Below are 19,679 nucleotides of genomic sequence, written 5' to 3'. Positions count from 1 at the left end.
GCTGCTCTATATCAGAATTAAATATTTTTGTAAACCACTCCCCTGCAACATTAATTGATTCTGTATTACAGACCCCTTTGTCCCTTACATCTGCCACCGTTTTAACTCTAATAGTTCCAAGCACAGTTCTTTCAACTTTTTTCTAGAAATAGAACTTAGAGTGCTTGGCAATGAAAAATATTCAGGGTGTCCAAGCTCTTCTAAAAAAGACAACATAGGAAAACCATTTAATTTTTTGCCCCTCCTGAAGGTCTAAACAGTCCTGTATAATCTCGCTGTTAAGGCCAGTTTCTTCCGAATTCCAGACTTTGTGCCAAAGTAGTAACAGGCTTATTTTAATTAGGTCGGTCACATAAGTCAAACCCAGTTCTTTATGACATACGTAACTTCATGCTGAAGCTGGGAGTGCCAACCAAAATCGGAGAAAGGCATTTTCGCAGATTTGGATATCTCTAGTGTTAATAATGCCCCATATCCCCGCACCATAGGTTACGGTAGACACACATTTCGACTTATAACTGTCGACGAGAATATGTACAGGACGGGCCCCCAATTTATTAGCAAATTTCTTTACGGCTCCGATAGCGCGAGAAAACGCTAGTTTCCTCGCTTCGGCTGCTGACGCCCATGTTCCCTTTTTATTAAAAACTATTCCTAAATAGGAAAATTTGTCTGTTGACTATCTTAGACTTTTCTAAAAAAGTGCTGCATAAAACATCTTAGATGTTGTTTTAGCAATATTTATTTTTAATCCTCTCGCTCCCATATAATCAGCAAAGGTAGAAAGTGCCCTCTGGAGACCCACCTGAGTTCTTGAAATGATTACCACGTCATCGGCATATAATAAAAGTGGAACTGGACTACCTTTACTATGGGAGAAATCCGTTTTAGCCGTTAATAATTGGGTGGCCACACTGTTAATATACGAATTAAATAAAAAAGGGTGCAAGAATGCAACCCTGCCGCACTCCTTTCCTTATGGGAAAGACAGATGTGCATTCGCCCCCATTCCCGAAGCGTACTTTGGCCCCGGCCCCCCTATATAGTTCTTTAATAGAATTCCGCAAGGTAGTTTCAATGTCAAGTTGCGCCAATGTGTCCCATAAGATCTGATGACTAAGGCAGTCAAAGGCCGAACTCAAGTCGACTAATGACAAAAAAAGTTACCCTTTTTTGCCACTACATATTTCCCTACAAGAATGGCCAAATTTAAACCTTGCTCGACGGTTCCTAAGCCCTCCTTAAAACCATACTGAAATTTGGAGAGGATTTCTGCCTCTTCCGCCCATGCTTGCAGCCTATTCAGTACCACTCGTCCTGCCACTTTCATAAGAGAGTCTAAAAGCGAAATTGGGCGATAGCACTTTGGATCGTTTCGATTACCCTTTTTGAAAATTAGGACCCCTACCGCCTCTTGCCACGTATCAATAAAGCCTATATTTTTACTGCTATTGAGGACATTTGTCAAGAGTGGTGCCCATAGATCTGTGTCATGTTTATACATATCTACGGGCACCCCATCTGGGCCAGCTGCTTTTCCTGCAGCGCTTTCCGCTATAGCCAGCTCAATTTTAGATAAGGTGAAATTGATGCTCAAGGGGAACAGACTTTGTACTCTGACCACTTCCCTCTCCTGAAGTTCGTTATAAATAAATTCCACTCTCATCTTTCTTATATAGATCTGTCAAATTACTTATAGTAGATAAAAGGCGAAGGTGGGCCCCCTGCTGTGACCTGAGAAGGCTCTCAGAGCACAATATAAATACAAAACAACAAAGCAACCCCCACTTTCATGGCACTCACCAGTTGCTCTTTAGAATGGCCGGCGGCCCCTCAGATTTTGCACTAACCATTACTTCGCCGTGTGATTGGCTGGCCTGTTGCCTTACAATTATTTCACTGTGCACATCTTCAGTGGGCAGCAAGCATTGGCTTTTGAGTGGTTCAACATAAGAGCAGTACCGACAACAACTGACAAAGAAAATAGACACTGACACGAATAAGGCCACATGAAGGGAAGACAGCCTATGGATTACAAAAACTGTGTACGATTAGATATGCAACTAAATCAGCATCCCGACAGTCGTATTATAATCAGGCATGAAAATGTGTGGACTATGGAGTTATGACATAAATCTGTGAGAATTAAACTGTTTTGAATTGGTTTCTAATAGGCCACATTACTTCGGCGAGCCTGCTGCATTCTGGAGCAAATAGTCTTTTTGTTGAAAACACATCACTTCCTTGAGCACGTAGCACTAATCTCAAATTGTAAAGCAGGGGCTGGACAAGCATCTACTTTACGTCACCAGCCACTGCGTTGTTCTTGAATCCAATGCTAGTGTTCACTATTTGAGTGGCATCATAACCCCGCCCTCGGGGGTGAGAGGGGGGGGGGGGGGGGGGGAAATCGCTGGGCACGAGCATAGGTATAGCGGTCTCCTAAGTCAATTACGTTGATGAAGGTAGCTTAAATACATGTAAGACGGTGCCGAAGTTAATAAAAACAAGAAGCAAGATGAAAACACAAGTTACAGCCCTCAGCTGAGCAGGTTTTGTTCTGTGCCGCCTGCAGAATAAAGTTAAGCCTTTAGCCACCTTGCAAAAACATGAAGCATGTTTTCGTGATGAGGGTGCCGTGGGGATCAAATGAAAGGCGCGCGCCCTCCTACAATAAGTAATGAAACTGTGGAGCACCATGCTGAGCCCGTTTCAAGCTCTAATTGAAAGGCAGGGCCGCGCTGAGGCAGGGAAACACTTGAAAACAAGCATTTGCAATGCAATAGGTCATGAATTTACACGAGACATATTGCATTGCAAATGGTAGTCATCAAGGAATGGGGGGGGGATGGCGGGGGGGAGAAGGCACCAAGTAGGAGAACCTCATTAAGTAAAACCGTGCTAATAGTCTAAATAACACATAACATGTAACACTCGAAGTAAAGAGGCCCCAGTCGCCATGGGAGGTGACAAATGAAGGAGGCGGTACTAAAGAGGTAGTAACAAGCCTATTGACGAATCACAAGCCAGAATTTAGGACAGACAATGACAAGCCAATACTAAATTTGGGGAGGAGAGTGGGCGGAGCTTCTATTCACTTCTCCACCACAACAAGTCTCGCAGAGCAGTGCATGTGCACTGGCTCAGGCTCGACCTACAAAGGAGCACATCGAATTTCTATGCTTTGAGAAGATACTGAATGAAGGACATCACACAAGGTGTGCAACACTCAAACTCTTCTGGATGAAATATCGGTCACAAGAAAAGCAGCCCTTCGCCAGACCACGCTCAGGCTACACTATATAAAGGGTTCATACAGCGAAAACTGAAAAAAATGAAGTTCAATAATAAAAATCACAATGAGCTGCCATGGAGGGCTTCGCCGGAATGTTTTTAAAAAGTGAAGGCGTATTTGTGAAAATATATGAATTTTAACACCATGCCATTGTGCCTTTAGATTCCAGCATGCTTGACAGAGGTTTTGAGATCCTGAGGAGAGCTTAAAAGGGGGGCAAGTACACTGTCAGGTGCCCAACCCAGCAGTAATTAACTAGCATTGGCAAAGCAAACAGGTCTGGCCCATGAAAGCAATTGGCTCAGCAGGACTATGGCCAGCCCTAATGCCCTTCCCAACCCTCCACTTTTAGCCGTGCTCTCTGCATCCCCATTCGCCAGACCCCCCCCTGCCCTGTGACCTCTCCTACCGTCCCCTCACTCGGTCCGTCTAAGTTTCCTTAGCTCTCATTCCACTGCCCCATTTGTTGGGTAAAAGAATGAGACACTTTGCTCTTTTCAACTGCTTGGTGCTTTGATAATGCGTTTAAAAAAAAAAAAATAAGAATGCCATTTTAATGCATATGCAAAATAAACACCCTCGCAGCATATTAACTTAAGAGGCTAGATGAAACTTGTTAATCAAATGCAAAAACCCCCCAAAAAACTAAAAAAAAAAAAAAAAAAAAGATTCTCATCCTAGATTTGCTTCTGCCACTGCATTCATAGATGCCATTTGTAATCCGCCTAATGAAATGTTCTGCCACAACATTTTTAACTTTTTTAAAAGCTTTATATATATTAGAGGTGCAGGAAATGCTCATCGATTATGTACCTTTCTTCTAATTGAATGTAAATGTATATTTTTCATCTGTTATTCTTTTATGTGGATCTCTTCTGAGTTCCAAAATCATAAATAAAATTGATGTCTTGATGTCTAGATTTGCTTTTTAAAACTACATCTATAATCATTAAAAAAATACAATGGGTAAGACAAGGCTATTAATTATTTTAGATCGTTTAAGACCTCATATTTCTTGTAAAGCTTTATACATAAGAATGAGAAAATAAGCCCTGAATAATCTACTAAACAGAAAATCAATGCAGGAGTGGTATGAGGAGAGGTAATTTCACAGTGCTTAAACCTCATAACGTCATTGAGGTACACCAATAAAAATAGAAAGACTAATAAAATATCAGCAGCTCTGTAGCAAAATCCTTCATGTGGTGCCAAGGGAAAATAATAAAACCACATTACATTGTTCACGCCAAAATTATTTCTGCAAAAAATTTACAGAAACAATAGTCAGTGAGTGAATTATCCAAAATCAGTTTATTAGAAGTTGTCGAAATTTCACTCAGCAAATTCTGCGGCGTTTCATAAAATCTCACGAGTGGAAATGTACAAGTCGCCCTACGATTTAGCACCGGTAGGCTGTGCCATGCTGCAAAATCAGCATTAACGGCTCAATGCACTAGAGTGTGCAGCTATCAGAGTTCATTTTGCTGCCACGCAAGCGGGAAATCTATTAGAGAAGCAGCTTGCATTTCCGTGGTCTCGGGGCAGAAATAATTCGGTAACCCGATGAATGACGGAATTTGGCCGGAACTTCCTGTTACAAGAGAAACGCGAAGTTGCCAAATTACGCAAGTGGGATGAAATTCATAAACTTGATTTTCCAAGCCAAGTTTTGGTACATGTGAAAACATTTTGGGGCAAGAAGTGGAAATGAAGTGGGAAAGGGCTGCAATTTCTCTGAATGACATTAATTTTGATGCACACATTTGGACTTTACCTGGAGTCGTAGTTTTGTTCTGCTGAGCAATAGTTCTTTTCAGGACATCGTCCCTGGGAGTACTTGGTTGTGTTAAAGTGGATTTCACCATGGGTTTAGATTTCTCAACTGGACTGCCGTGATTTACATTTAACGACTTGATGGCTTGAGGTTTTAGTTCTTCCTTCTTTTTAGGACTAGATGTGATCTCACTAGCCACTGCCACCAGCTGCGTTTTGGGTAGCTGTACTTCTTTGTGTGTCGGTCTGGCTGACTGATCTAAATGAACTGCACCCTAGAAGAGGAGAAAGGAACATAGCCAATAATGGAAAGCATTAAGAGTAACAGCACAGTTAAAACAATATGTTCACGATTCTTAACACAGATTCTCTTCATTTATAGTAACAGCACCAATATGAAGGTTTTAATTTTTTACTAAAACGGATATGAAAAGGTTTTCCTGCCCACCACACTATCAATGCTATACAGTCTCAAATATAAACCGGTGAAGCAGTTATTAAAACAAGAAAGTTTTTAACAGGCCCATTATGAAGGCTTTAGTTTCATGGTAACAAATAATCAAAGAACTTCTGAAAACTGTTGCAAGGGTCGCCTTCCATACAACCATCAGTTTACAAGGAAGACACAACTGATTTCTACAAGGGATAATAGGAAAAGGGGGACGCTAAGATTTTGTATGTGCAGTCACAGAAGCCATTTAAACAGGTAAAGTCATAGCCTTACACCAGAAAATGCCAAGTAAATTATTAGAGTAGCTATGAAAAACAAGCATTGGCGTTGCCAATAGGTCTCGCCTTTGGGACCTTATAAGTGTTTAGCCATGCAACAGTTGATGCTGTTGCACCGAGGATATTGTGTTGCATAACTAAATAATTATACGGTCCCACAAGCGAGAGAGAAGGGCTGAGACCAGGAAGAGAGAGAGAGTAGGGTTGAGGCAGGGAAGAGAGAGAAAGGCTGCATAACTAAATACTTATAAGGTTCCAAAAGCGAAACCTATTGGCTATGCCAATTGTTGTTCCTAGCAGCATCTGTAGTTAGCACCTTTCTTTGTCAAACGCCGACTAGGTCTACAATAGTGGAGCCGGTGTCATTTGGGCCATTGTTAAGACTCTTGTTGCCCTGTATACATCCATCCCACAGTAGAGATGGGGTGACTGCTAAGATTTAATTATGGAGGAGGTTAAAGTAGATAGCCTTAATGTCCTTGTTCTCTGCAGTATGCACGCACTTTTGCCAGTAGAATGTATTACGACCAACTTGAAATGATGAAAGACAAACTGTCCATTTATTAGCCCACCCCCTGCCCCCGGCACCCTCAACATTTTAATTGTGTTTTTCCCACTTTCCCTGAACATACCATTTGGCACTGTATCAAAGTCTGTAAATAAACAAAGATGAAAAGGTCGGTATTCAAACCCATGACCTGTAGTGTAGGGTGCTCAAAAAAGGCATGATGTGGAACCATGACTAGGACACACTGGTAGCTGGCAACCCTGACATTCAGCAGCGGGGGAGGCCGTGCTCCTAAGTAAACATTTGGGTCCCTACTTATTTCTTTACCACAAATTTAGCACTGCACCTATATCTCTCTCTGTCTCCCATTTTCTGTCTCTCCGACGTTGTCGCTCTCTTTGGAGTGCATCTGTGGAGCATAATATATGCCTATTAAGAAGGGGGTCTCAATTAACATATATTCCTTTGGGCTTGAAATTAACTGGCTATAAACGGTTACCCTCAAAAGAATTCAATGATGGAGACTCTATTGTCCCAAAAACTGCCACAAGTTTTTCATAAATAGGACTGAAGCACCCATTGCTGGACAGCAAGGCTCAGGCAACATAGGTAACAGAAACACAGCTGTAAATAATAGGGGGTCATTTATACACAGAGGGCAGCTGGAATCAAGGGTTACAAGGATCGAAAATGGATAGGGTTTGCACGATCATGGAGCATGGACAGTTCAGGGATTAGTAGGGTGCGCCTAAGGAGGGTGATAATATCTTGTGTCTACGATATTTATTAGTATGCATTTACATCCGAAAAGAAAATATTGACACAAAAGCATCATGAAAGGATCCAGGTAACAGCAATGATGCAAGGGAATTCATTCAGAAGATGTGTTTAAGTATCACAAGGAATATCCTTTTATTTCTTCTCAAAACTAGGCAACACCAGAGTTTTAGTAATAAACACTGGCAATTAAAACGAAGAACAGCTCGCCAACAAAGCAGTAATAGATGCAGACATATCAAAGGAATATGGGAGAGAAATTAACATCCGAACAAATTCTAAATGGCCTGACAGAGGGCAGACAGTAATACCCTTTATGGTAAACACAATTTCCGAATACTGTAAAGATATAGACTCAAATGTATTTAGAGAGTTTTAAAGAACGGTTGATTAAAGACTACTAGCTGAAGCAGAACGTGATAATTAAGATTGACGAAATAAAATGGTCTGAGGCAAAACTTGTTTGTCCTTTAATAGCCAATAAAGTGCGGTGGGCTATAAGACTATGTCACCAAGTCAGTAAGCCCATATTGTGGCTCTCTACAGTAATACTTTTCACTCATGTGAAGAGAGCGTGGCCTTGGCACAGTTAAGCAAGACTGTCTGCGACAGCAGCTTCAGTCAGGTAGGACCCCGTTATTTCCACGGGTTTCCAAGGCCCACCGGAACTGACAGGCAGCGACGATGCAAACAGAAAATGAGAGGAAACGTAACCAGTGGAAGACAATGCCTGGCAGGTGCGCTCACAAGCAGCCACCAGGAATGATGCCACGCCAACCACTCCTGCGGCCAGGCCACATTTTGCCAAGTTTTCCACGATGCTCCATTTCCTTGCAAAACCTTCACATCTTTCATAGCATTTATGCAAAAGATAGGGGCGGCGGAAGCAAAGAATGGAGAGGGTAGGCAGAGTAAACCGATGAATGTGCTTGCTTTAATGAGAACAGTGGATTGCTATCAGATCACTATTAATGTCACAAATAAACAGACTGGGAGCGCTTCTGTGGTTTAACTCTTACAGTGAACAGTAAGACAGAATGCAGTGTTTCCAAGCTTGGCTCTCCAACAGCCAAACACTGCATGAATGGCTTTTAGAGCTGGCTCACGTTACATGTTAAAACTGAAGATGGGGTAAACTGTGTAAAATTTTAGTGATACGATCTCAGAAACGATCAGAATTGTCCAAATCTGTTTGCAAAACTGTCTGTAACCGCTAAGGCAACATCTAAAGGAATGAAGTGAATGCAGGTTTTATTTTTCAATACATGCCTTTAGCCAAAAGATGGCTCTTCCATACAAAACAAGGCATGGTTTATATTGCCCCAGTTGTCTTCCTGAAAGAAAGCAAGGGCAAGTCACTGGTCTAGGAAGATGCACTGAAACCAGACGTGCTCAGGCCAGCGCTGTCACAAGGTCAGGATAGATGATGTTGAAAACAAACGCGCCAACGCTGATGAAAAACATATGGCCGCTGCGCGCTGCTGCTGGCTCCCGAGAGCAAATAGCTCTGGTAGTAAACCTTTCAAAAGAAGCTGGGACCTCCACATGCCTTTGGCAGTTTGCGTGCAAAAGCCAGACGCAAAGGCCAATCGCGTTTGAGATCCACAAGCACAAACTTCTTCTAAACCCTAAGAAAGCTGAAGTGATTCCAAGAGGTCTATTTCCTAGTGCAACGCATGCGCTAGGCTCGACCTAATGAAAAGTTTGCAGAGGCAGGCATAATCCCGGTGCCTTTCCTCTCCAGCAATACCAAAAGCCAAATGGTTATCTAGACAGTGTGGGTGGCAGGTGGGTTTCATGGAGGAAGAGGTATGCCAGATATCCTAGAGGTAATATTTCAAGTATTTATGCAGTACCAAAACAATAGTGACAAAACACCACATTTCGCAAAAAATCCCAAACCAATTTAGAAAAAACAAGAGAGAGAGAGAGAGAGAGAGAGAGAGAGTCTTGCTCGGTGAAGATTTCTACCTTTGGAATGAGTCTGTTTTTTGCAGCTTGGATTCTTCCAGCGTGGACAGGCTGCAGTAAGATGGCTCCACAAGGCCGAATTCCATCTCTGAAAGGTCATTCTGAATATAATTTGATGTGGTGGAAAAGCTCAGCAGCAGCAACCTGAATCTTTGGGCCAGCAGCAAAGCAACTTCTTTGAATCACCTTGGCAGGTTGGTGGTGCCAGTCCTCCCGAGTTCTTTGGAGCCAAAACATTTCTAAGTCCCAAATTTCAAGAAAATCTAGGATGATTACAATCTGACAACACCAGGCATGGGTGCAGGACCTTGGGAAAAGCCCTCAGTGGGGTGGGAGGTGGACACCAGCTGCAAGGTACAGGGGTGGTCAAAGGCCGCTGGTCAGATGCAGGAAAGGACTCCTGCAGCGTGTTGTGTCCCTGTAGCTATAACAGGAGGTCAGCGTTAGGACCCTTGCAGTCCAGTTGCTTGTCCCTAAAAGAGAGAGAGTAGGTCCAGTCTTCTATGTTCATTTCAGGTCACAGACAGTAGGTTCCGTCCTGTTCTGTACTTCCACAGGTCCAGGAAAGTGTACTGAGGTTGGTATTATAGGTGCCACATTTATGCCTGGCACCAGCTTGTGGATCAGAGTGACTTCTAGTGCCTGCCTAATCAGGTCCAGCTAGCGCAATATAAAACTCTCAAATAATAAATAATAGGGTAAACGTTTCCCACTACCCACTTCCGCAGCACTTACTATGTGCTCTACTACAAACTCCACAGTGCCCATTCTGCATAAATCCGAGATGGGGAAACTTTTCTCACCTTGTGCATAGCTGGTGTGGCCAGGGAAATGAGCAACCCTTCCTCTGTGGTTACTCTAAACCAGTTCTGGGGGCAGTTTCTTTCAAACTGGATCAGTGCCCGTCTGACCAGGGGAAGAATGAAGGGTCCTCGCCAAACAACTTCTAACATTTGCCTGTGACACGGTCAGCCACTTCGAAGTAATCAAGTCTGTGTGCATAACCCATATAGTCATCCCGACAGAGGAGCAAAGCACCTCCTTGCACCCAAGGTCTTTGACAGAGCTCTGGAAGCAAGGTAAAACCTCTTCAAGGGGGCTATTCAGCTCCGGGGGGAAAGTTTGGAGCTCATGCAAGTAGGACTCCATAGGGTTTAGTCAGAGAAAAGGTAACTCATTAAAATAAAAACCCTTTCCCAAAAAAAATGTCAGAAGTTAAACAGTGAAAAGTACTTATAATAAATATTTCAAAAAGCCCAAATGATGCAATCTGTAGCAGGTTCCTTGCAGAAATAGCTTTATTACATGAAAAATTCTATCCCAATGCTTTCCTTAAGAAACAGCCAATTCTGCTACAGTGAAAATAGCTTTTGGGACCTTTTTTTACGCGGAGGACATGTTTAACAATAAACCTGTACATGTCCTATAAGTAAATACCATGCACCTTGCCTCCTTACAGGTAGTAAGGCCTACTTGGGGGTGAATTATTGATATTTAAAAGGAAAGTTACATGTACCTCAGGTTGGTGCACTAGCCAGACATCTCTTGTTTTTGGTTCAGCCTTTCTTCAAGGACACCCTGACAGACTGAACTTAAATGAGGACGAGTGAATACCCACTCTCAAGTACACCTTCATTGATGATCCCAAAAGTGGTGCCTTCACGCACTTTAAATGAGGGTCCAAGAATCTCCATAGCAGTAACTGGTGTTAAATACGGATATACCATGTTCACAGAGGTAATGTGTTTTCCAGCATGAATAGCTGCTTAATTAATTCCTGCTGCTTGTAGAACATGGCTACAAAAAAATTGTTTCATGGCACATTGCACGTTAACTAACTGACAATGTGAAACGTCATATTGGTTAGACAAACAAAGTGCCTAAAGTTTTATTTTCCCCAGCTCCAATGATTAAGCCTTCAATCCCCCCCTTTGGGAATAGCTGTGCTCTGATGCTGTTATCAGTATCCTGGCTGTATTCTGGCAACCTCCACAAGGTTTTATTTTAGCGATCATAGCTGATTGAAGCAGTATTGCTGAGGGATGAGGTCTACGTTCCATTTCTGTCCCTACCAGTTTAAAGAAAAACTGAGGCAGCATGTTACTTGTTAGCCTATCGATTGCACATTTAAAACCTAGGTGGCAAATGAGGACAAAAGAAAAAAAAAGTGCCTAAAGTTTTTCTACCTTGCCGGCGTAAGCATTCGATAAGCATAACAATTTTTAGTCTAACAACTCAGACTAGGTAACTATGTATCGGCTTGAAAGGAAAGGCATGAAGAAACTTTAGGAAGGTTGAAATTCTATCGAGGAACAATAAACAGAGGGAGCAACAAGTACAACACACCTTTAAAATGTCACTACTGGTGTTTCAAACAGAGAAGGTTGGTCACGAAGACACAAACGTAGACAGATCTGCTAAGCAGGCTGTACCTATCAAGAAGCACTGTTGTTCAAAGAACAAAGCAATCCGCAAGATGTTGAACAGGGGAGATGTAAAGGGGTGAATCCATTTTGACTTGCACTATTGCACAAACCGGTTCTAGCATCTACAACCTCAAGAAGGAACCAGGATTCTAGCCAGACAAAATCAATCTCCACGCACTCAACAGCAGCAGTGTCTGTGGCAGAGGACCCAACCTTCTTGATGAGACAGCAAGTTTGCTTCAATCAGGAGGGGGAGAGGAGGCCCACTGCTGAGTGGCAACAGATTAGCGTACAAGATTCTCCTTGCCCACTCCAGTGCGATCATAATCAACAGTCCCATTGACCAACGGAACCCCAGAGACCAATCTTTATGAAAAAGTAGGGGTCAAAACAGAGGACACTTCCTGTCCAGGCTGTAGTGAAAAGATTGACGAATGGAAACCACAGACTGAAGATTGCCTTTGTCACTTCTTGATGTAGCGCCCACTCATTGTCTGCCTGAGTGAGAAGACGGAGGGCATCCAGTACCACATTGAGGGAGCTGCAAGATGGGTCACTAAAGGGTAAGACTCCCCGTCGTCCACAAAGGAATTGCCACCCAGCACAGGATCCATGATCCCTTATGTCCCATTTAATCGATGATAAAGTATTGTCCAACTTAATCTGGAGGTTCTCCCAGACAACGAATAAAGGCCATCCGGGGCACTGACAATGTTTTTTTTCACCCAAACATTGCTGGTGGGCTAACGTCAGGTTTGCTCCTGTGGATCTTAAATGTGATAGAATAGCCCATGGACTGGAATCGGTCCGGCGTACTGGTCCTGTATCATGTAGGAATCCATGCATAAGGGTTAGCCTCCAAAACTGGAACTGCCCCTCTATTATAACTTGTCAAGCAAGCACAGAACTGAGGAGACATTTGAAATGCCAGCGACTGTCCATGTTCCATAATTAATGCTTCCTTTTTTTGCAGCAAATCCAGAAATTTTGCTGGGGCTCCTGTAAAGTGTGCACTACTGTAATTAATTTATGAGCTAGTTATCGCTCTGGCCCTATCTGTCTATATCTGCATATCCTTAAATGGCCTTAAACTCAGCTGCTCCTCTGTGGCCATCAGTGCATCATAAGAGTGCTTTCACCTTTCTGGAAATTGGTGTATGTGCTCCTTTCACTGCTCCGCCAACCTGGCCCTGGCCACTACCCCATGGAACCGCAAGGCCATGGTCGGAGAAAGATCCCTCTCCTACCTCGCCGCAAACCTGGAACTTTCTTCCTCTACATCTCAGGCAATCACCCTCACTGCCTCCATTCAGAAAACTCCACCCACGCGAACTGAGATCCTAACGGGTGATTAACCATGCACTATAAGAACACTGATTGATTCACGTGGAAGGATCAATACTTTGAATCTAGGTAATGTTTAGAGAGGATGACAACTCAGATTTTCCAGCTTCAGTGCAAGTCAACGTTTCTAGTGAAAGACGTCAAACTGCCCATTTACTTGTTAGAAGTCGGAGCTAGAATTAGAAGTCAGCGGGTGGGGTGTTATGTATCATCGACATACATCTCTACTTCCTTTTTCAAGACCAATAGCCCTGCAAATTATGAACAGGAGTTTTGAAAATGTATCTGTGAGGGGGGGACGCGTTTAATGGTTTATTGGAATGAAGGTACTACTGCAATGAAGTTTATTTCAAACATGAGTCCAGGAACTCTTTCTTTTGAGATGCTGATAAAAAGAAATACCCACAATAAAATGCTATGAACAAGCAGTGGAAAGGCCATAAGCGGGCGCAGTGTTGCCCTTAAGCCTTTACATTATTAAAATGCGTTACTGGACTATGCTAGTGAACAATACCTCATACCTTTTGGCAAGCAAATTAATGAGTTTAACCAATTTTACAGTCTGCAGAAAGGAAAATAAAACTTACTTCAAGGATCGATTTGGTCACAGCTATGCTGGAAGGTGGAAATTCAACACAACTATCAGCATAATGTTTTGTAGGCGTATAGAAGAATTTGAGTCTAAACAGTGATAATAGCCATGTTATTTTTAAACAGAAAAAAAACACATTGTGCTTCTACTGTTTCACTTTAAATAATGTATGTTACTACTGCCAAACTCTTGGCATTCAATGTATCGACCCCTGAAGGATGGAAGTGAGGTTGCTTGCTTTTGAACACTGGACCTTCCGATCACCATGTTTTTTCATTGGGGTCATTCAACTTGGTCATCTTGCCAGCTAAAGAGCGTGTTATGGAGTTTAATTATGGACAGTGGGGGTCTTTATCAGTCTACTATACATAATTAACTATTAATCTGATTAAATCAGAACGCTCTGAGAAGGAAACACGCACTGGGCAGAAGGATACTAAAACAATGTGCCCAAGACGTAACAGTTTGATCGATATGAGACCCAAGATACAAACAGATCTACTTTTTTCTAGGTTTAATATTTTTATTAAGAAGAAGCTACGAAGCCTCGCAATGAATTGACCCAGCGGATAGACCAGAAGTGTTTTGGGTTCGAGTACAGTTGTAACTTCCTATCATTGGGGAAAAAACAGAAGTTGAGGTATAAGTTTAAAAAGTAATTGCCCTCGAGCACAGTCTGGTCCCACGGTAAAGCCGGATTAAAAAAAATAAAAAATAAAAATCTTGTTCTACTGTATCAGCAAGTATGCAGCTTGCTCATAACTCTTTACCTTGGGTGGGGATGGTTTCGATAAGGTCAATTGACTGCCCTGCCATGGTGATTTTATATGGCGCACAGCTACTCCGGGGAGTGTCCCGGCGCTTTAATAAAAACTAGGAGACAGACAACGGGGCCAAAAGGGATCAGACATACTAGGCCTACTGGACAAAAAGCCAAGACTTTAGCTCCCTCCTAAAACCTAAGAGACTTGCATTAAGTCTCATGGACACTGGCAGAGAGTTCCAGAGCTTGGGCGCCAGATAGCAGAAAGAGCGTCCACCAATTCTGGCCCGTCTGATTGATGGAACTTGAGCCAGGGAAGCTGACCTTCGTGTCCTCGTAGGCAGATAGAATGGCAAACAATTCCTAATGTATTTAGCTCCTGTGCCATGAAGCGCCTTAAAAGTCAGTGAGAGAGCCTTGAAAATCACTTGTTTTTTAATGGGGAGCCAGTGGAGATTTTTTGATAAAATAGTGGCACTGGTTCTGCGATGAAGCCCATAAATGGCTCTGGCAGGAGCATTCTGCACGACCTGCAGGCGAGAAAGAAGAAACTCCGGCAGGCCCAAGTAAAGAACATTGGAGTAGTCCAAACGAGAGCCAATGAGCGCCTGGACAGTAACCTTCCGGTGGCAGAGGGCCAACAGAGGAAGAAATTTTCTCAGCATCTTAATAATGCCGAAGCATTTGCCAACAAGACCCAACACCTGAGGCTTCAAGGTAAGACCGTCGTCTATCTGGACCCCCAGATTCTTGGCCCTGGAGGATACAGCTGCAGGGGGAAACATAGCCGGCGGCCACCAGGTCAGCCATCTGGGGTCGGCGGGACAGCCAAAAAACAGCAACTCCGACTTGTCGGAGTTACATTTCAGGCTGTGCCGTTCGAACCAATCAAAAACGGCTCCCAAACAGCCTCTGATCTGCCCCCCCCATCGAAATCGGACCCCTTCTGACTGGTAAAAAGAAGCTGAGTGTCATCAGCGTAGGACACGATCTGGGCACCAAAGGACTCCGCCAGAGCTGCCAGGGGTGCCATATAGATGTTAAATAGCGTAGGGCTCAAAACCGAGCCCTGTGGCACCCCTACCTCAAGAGGTGGCATCTCGGCGGAGAAAGGAGGGGCCCAGACTGTTTGCCGGCGGCCGGCAAGGAAGGACTTAAACCAGTTAAACACCGGTCCCCGCAGCCCAATCTCCCTGAGTCTTAAAAGGAGACTACCGTGGGGAACTGTGTCAAAAGCCGCCGACAAGTCCAGCATAATCAGCATGGCCTTACCTCCCGCATCTAGCATCTCTCGGATGGCATCCGTCACCTCCAGTAGGGCAGTCTCCGTACTCATGTTGGACCGAAAGCCTGACTGAGTCTCATGGAGGATGTTCTTGCTCTCCAGCAAGTTCATAAGAGAGGAGTGAACGTGCTTCTCCATGACTTTAGCCAAAGCTGGATGGAGGGAGATAGGCCTATAGTTGGCGTGCAAGAGGGTCAAGATTGGGCTTCTTCAGAAGCGGCAGTATCAGGGCATGTTTCCAGGCCTGAGGAACAACTCCCTGATTCAGCGAACAGTTGAGCACAGGATTTATAAGCTCATTCATGACAGGAGCCATTTTTGCCAAAACCTTCGCTGGGCAAGGATCCAATGGAGAGCCGGATTTAAGTTTAGAAATCAGATCCAAAGAGGAGGCTGAAGAAAGAAAAGGGAAAGTAGCCAAGACCGGACCATCATCAGGGAGTGATACAGAAAGAGGGGCATATATATCAGAAGGGAGCATCAAAGTGGAAAGAGGAAATGAGTCTTGGATGGTCTTGATTTTAGACGTGAAAAAAGTAGCCATAAGAGACACCCAGGATTCCGAGTGATGAAGTGTGGGCATGGCCGAGCTGGGGGAGATCAATTCCTTAACAATAAGGAAAATTTCCTTACTGACCATAGCAGCAGCCTCTATTCTACGAGCCAGGTAGGCTTTCTTTTCCACCAGAATTCTACTATGATATCCCTTGATGGCCTCCCTATAAACGATTTTGTCCGAGGGGTCATAGAAGCGTCGCCAGGCTCGTTCCGCTTTCTTACAACTGCGGCGCAAAGCAGCCAGGGAAGTTGAAAACCAAGGGGCAGAAGTCCGAATGCTGTTATTGCGGACAGTAGAAACAGGGGCTAATTCAGCAAAACGTTCCGTCAGCCAGCTCTGCAGGCGGTCGATATCGACCTCAAGACTGCCTGACAGCTGGCAGGGATGTACAATGAGAGCTTGAGCTAGCATGTCCTGTGATACTCAACTAAAAGCTCTTGACGTTTGACGCCCAGACTCGGAAGGTCGAGCAGTGGACTTATTAATCAGAGAAAGCTGAAATTTAATGAGGTAATGATCAGACCATAAGACCGGTTCAGGGGGTGGTACAACAATAGGAATTGTGGAAAACACCTGGTCCAGGGTATGTCCTTTGTGTGGGCGTGGTAATAAAGGGAATAAGGTCTAAAGGGGCAGTAGCATCCAATAGCTTGATGGTGTCAGCATCAGAGCTTATGTCCATATGAACATTAAAGTCCCCCAACAGAAGGCACTGATCAGTTTTTAAACATATCGCCGCAGCGGCTGCATGAAGGTCTTCATAGAAAGAACCTGAGGGTCCTGGGGGTCGATAGACCAGGAGCCCTGCACAGGTCTGGTGGGGGGGGACAGAGACAAAGAGAACCCCAAAGAATCGCATCCCGAAATATCATCATTGTGGATTAAAACACAAGGGAAGCTTTTATCGACTATCAGGGCTATCCCACCTCCTCTGCCCTGAGACCTGTCTTTCCTAAAGATGACATAATTTGGAGGAATGGCTGCCGCCAGATCAGGGCCAGAGCAAGGCCCAAGCCAAGTCTCAGTAAGGAAAAGACATGAAGGTTTAGAGTCAGCTAGAAAGTTATAGATATCCTGACAGTGTTTACTAAGAGATCTCGTATTTAGCAAGAAGCAGGATAAAAATTTCGGCAGGTAGTGGGAAAGCGGAACCATAGATCCAGCCAAACCCCATCCACAGGCATAGCAGCGTTTTTTGTAGGCGTATCTCCCAGGGAAGATTTTCTGACAGTTCACTGCATGTCCTCGTAAGGTAAGAAGCTCCGTAGCGGTGTAGGTACACATACTTTAAGATGAGCGACCAAAAGGAGAGTTGTAGAAAAGCACCGCCCGCACCCGTCCGCTTCCGTGATGCTGATGGGCGCAGACGGGCTTTCCTTAGGCACTCCTTTGGCGCGGAAGCAGGCGCGTACGCGCTGCGCGGAGAAAAACGCCCCTAGTTTTATAACAGTCAGGCTATAGGTGGAAAGACCGCCCCCCCCACCCCGGTCCGCCGACCAGCGTGTCAGCAGTCCTCCCGAAGATGGCCGCTGATGCACAGTGCAGCCTCCTAGCCTACCAGTCCCAGAATGCCGTGCGGACCCTAATCAGCCCAACAGGTATAGGGAAGGTGATCGTAATTATCCACCGCGATGCTGTGCCACCCAGCAAGGCGAGGAAGTGCGGTGAGGAAGGTGCAAGGTCAGGGGCAGAAGACCACCCGGCTAGTTTGCATCAAGTGGCAAAAAAAGGAGAGCAAGGAAAGAGGCAGTATGCAGTCAGCTGATGCGAGACAAGAGAAGCACAGCGCTAGCAGTCAGCGCGTTAGCTAAAACAGTACTGAGCTATCCCAAACGCGCTCACAATCTGCGCGCGGTAGCACTCCTGCAAGCACACAAGGTGAAATAAAATAAATCCAGTTAAAAGCGCTATCGGTCAGCGCGAATAACAAAGAGTTAAAAACACAGCAGTGATCCTAAATGCCACGATCCCAGACGCACCCAGCATCCACCTCCTATTGCAGAGATGGGGGTAAGGTTAATAACAGTGTTTACTACCAGTATATTTGAGTAAAGTGGAAAAACTAGCATTAGATACTAAGTCCCAAAGTACCATGGCTAAAGCATACCCATTGAATCGCATTGAGGCAGAGAACGGGGTTGTAGTATCTGCGTACCTGTGAAAGGTGGTTAATGGGAAGCATTCTTAAAGTATGCCAGGGTTTACACTGAGGTTTGTTGGATAACAAAGGTATTTCCCATGCTAGAGTTGACTCTTGGAGGCTAGTGATAGCGAGAGGTCATGGTTAACGCCACGAGGCAATAAAGGGACTGAAACTTGCATGTGGTAAAACACAAGTTATCACCCTTGATAAACTAATGCCTGGAGAAATTTGTATTTTTTTTTTTTTTTAAAAAGGTTCTCACCGTAATTTAGAGGAGATCAATATGGAATTGAACCCCAAAAATGTGCTCCCAGTCCTTTTCTACGCACACTCTTTCTCCCCCCTACCTTTAATCGTGCCATCGGCAAGTAATGTAGACCCATGGCACAGCCCAGACTGTACATTTTTTACCCTGAAAATATGTACGCGAGAACCCATGTTTTAGACCTACCTAAAGATTATGCAAAGGCTTCCTGTAGGCACTGAACAAAATGAGTGGCAGTGGGCAGCCCTGTGGCACACAACAGGTCACCATGGAGGGAGGGAACGATTCATCCTTATATTTGACCTGGGTTGTTCCATGAGAAAATGCATTCTTGAACCACCAATTGAAGAATGGGACTAGATGCAACTTGTCAGACGTGCGGCTTGTTAGGATTCTATTTGTGCCTAGTAAATGCAGTGGACTTCACAGTGTACAATTTACAAAATTAGTTAACTTTTAGGAAGTACAACAAAACCCAAGTAGGAAAATAAATACTACATGAACAAGCATTTCTATTTTTGTTGAGCATTTTCATGGTCTGCTTGGTTAGAAAGGCATGAAACCTAGAGAAGTTACAAAACCCATTTTGTGCCAACACAAATTGGTGTCATACAGAGGGGAAAACACGAATACTTTCAATATGTACATGTGCAGTGCACTATTCCCCACAAAAATCTCTTCACTGCATAGTCGATGCTGAACTCTGGGGCACTTCATTCCCGGAGTAAGGCACGGGGTGAATTTGTAGATTCGCCCTCTTAGTCCAATGCTAATTTAGTGGCATGCAGTGGCTATTCACAGGAAAAGAATCACAAGGACGACATTACCGCAGACCTTAACCAGGTCAAGTAGTTTGCCACGGATCATAAAGAGTGGCAATTTATCAGACCAAACCACGATAAGCACGAATGCCCAGCATTGGCAGGTAAAGAAAACGCAGTGAAAACAAGCTGTGCACTGCACAGAAGGTAGTCAATGTGCGGTGTGTCACGATTTGGACATGTGACACCAAAGACACGTTGGTCACACAACGGCTGTGCTTGCCCATCAAGCAACCAGTGCGGCAGGTTCCTCCGACTCGGAATGCTAGCCAAAGGGCTCTTAATTGCAACGAAAGGCAGGAACGCCACATGCTCCGCCTGACCCAGGCCACAGCCCCGTTAATGGATAGAAGTACCAAGACGTGTTTCACGGGTTCCACCAGCCTGTCAACGGGAAAACACCCCCTAGCTATCCCACAAACATCACT

The 19,679-nt window shown here is 44.3% G+C and overlaps 1 protein-coding gene across 2 annotated transcripts in view; it reads right to left on the bottom strand.

Moving 5' to 3' along the window:
• The window catches only part of ANLN (anillin, actin binding protein), a 256,636-nt gene that overhangs the window by 210,169 nt on the left and 26,788 nt on the right, over window positions 1-19,679 (bottom strand). For both annotated transcript variants that reach the window (XM_086964829.1, XM_086964830.1), the window contains exon 5: window positions 5,070-5,343. In XM_086964829.1, the coding sequence (XP_086820955.1) occupies window positions 5,070-5,343 (274 nt within the window). The remainder of the gene's footprint in view (window positions 1-5,069; window positions 5,344-19,679) is intronic.

The sequence above is a fragment of the Lissotriton vulgaris genome, chromosome 4_1 (assembly GCF_964263255.1).
Source record: "Lissotriton vulgaris chromosome 4_1, aLisVul1.2, whole genome shotgun sequence".
Classification (NCBI taxonomy): domain Eukaryota; kingdom Metazoa; phylum Chordata; class Amphibia; order Caudata; family Salamandridae; genus Lissotriton; species Lissotriton vulgaris.
This window is presented reverse-complemented; position numbering and strand designations above follow the sequence as displayed.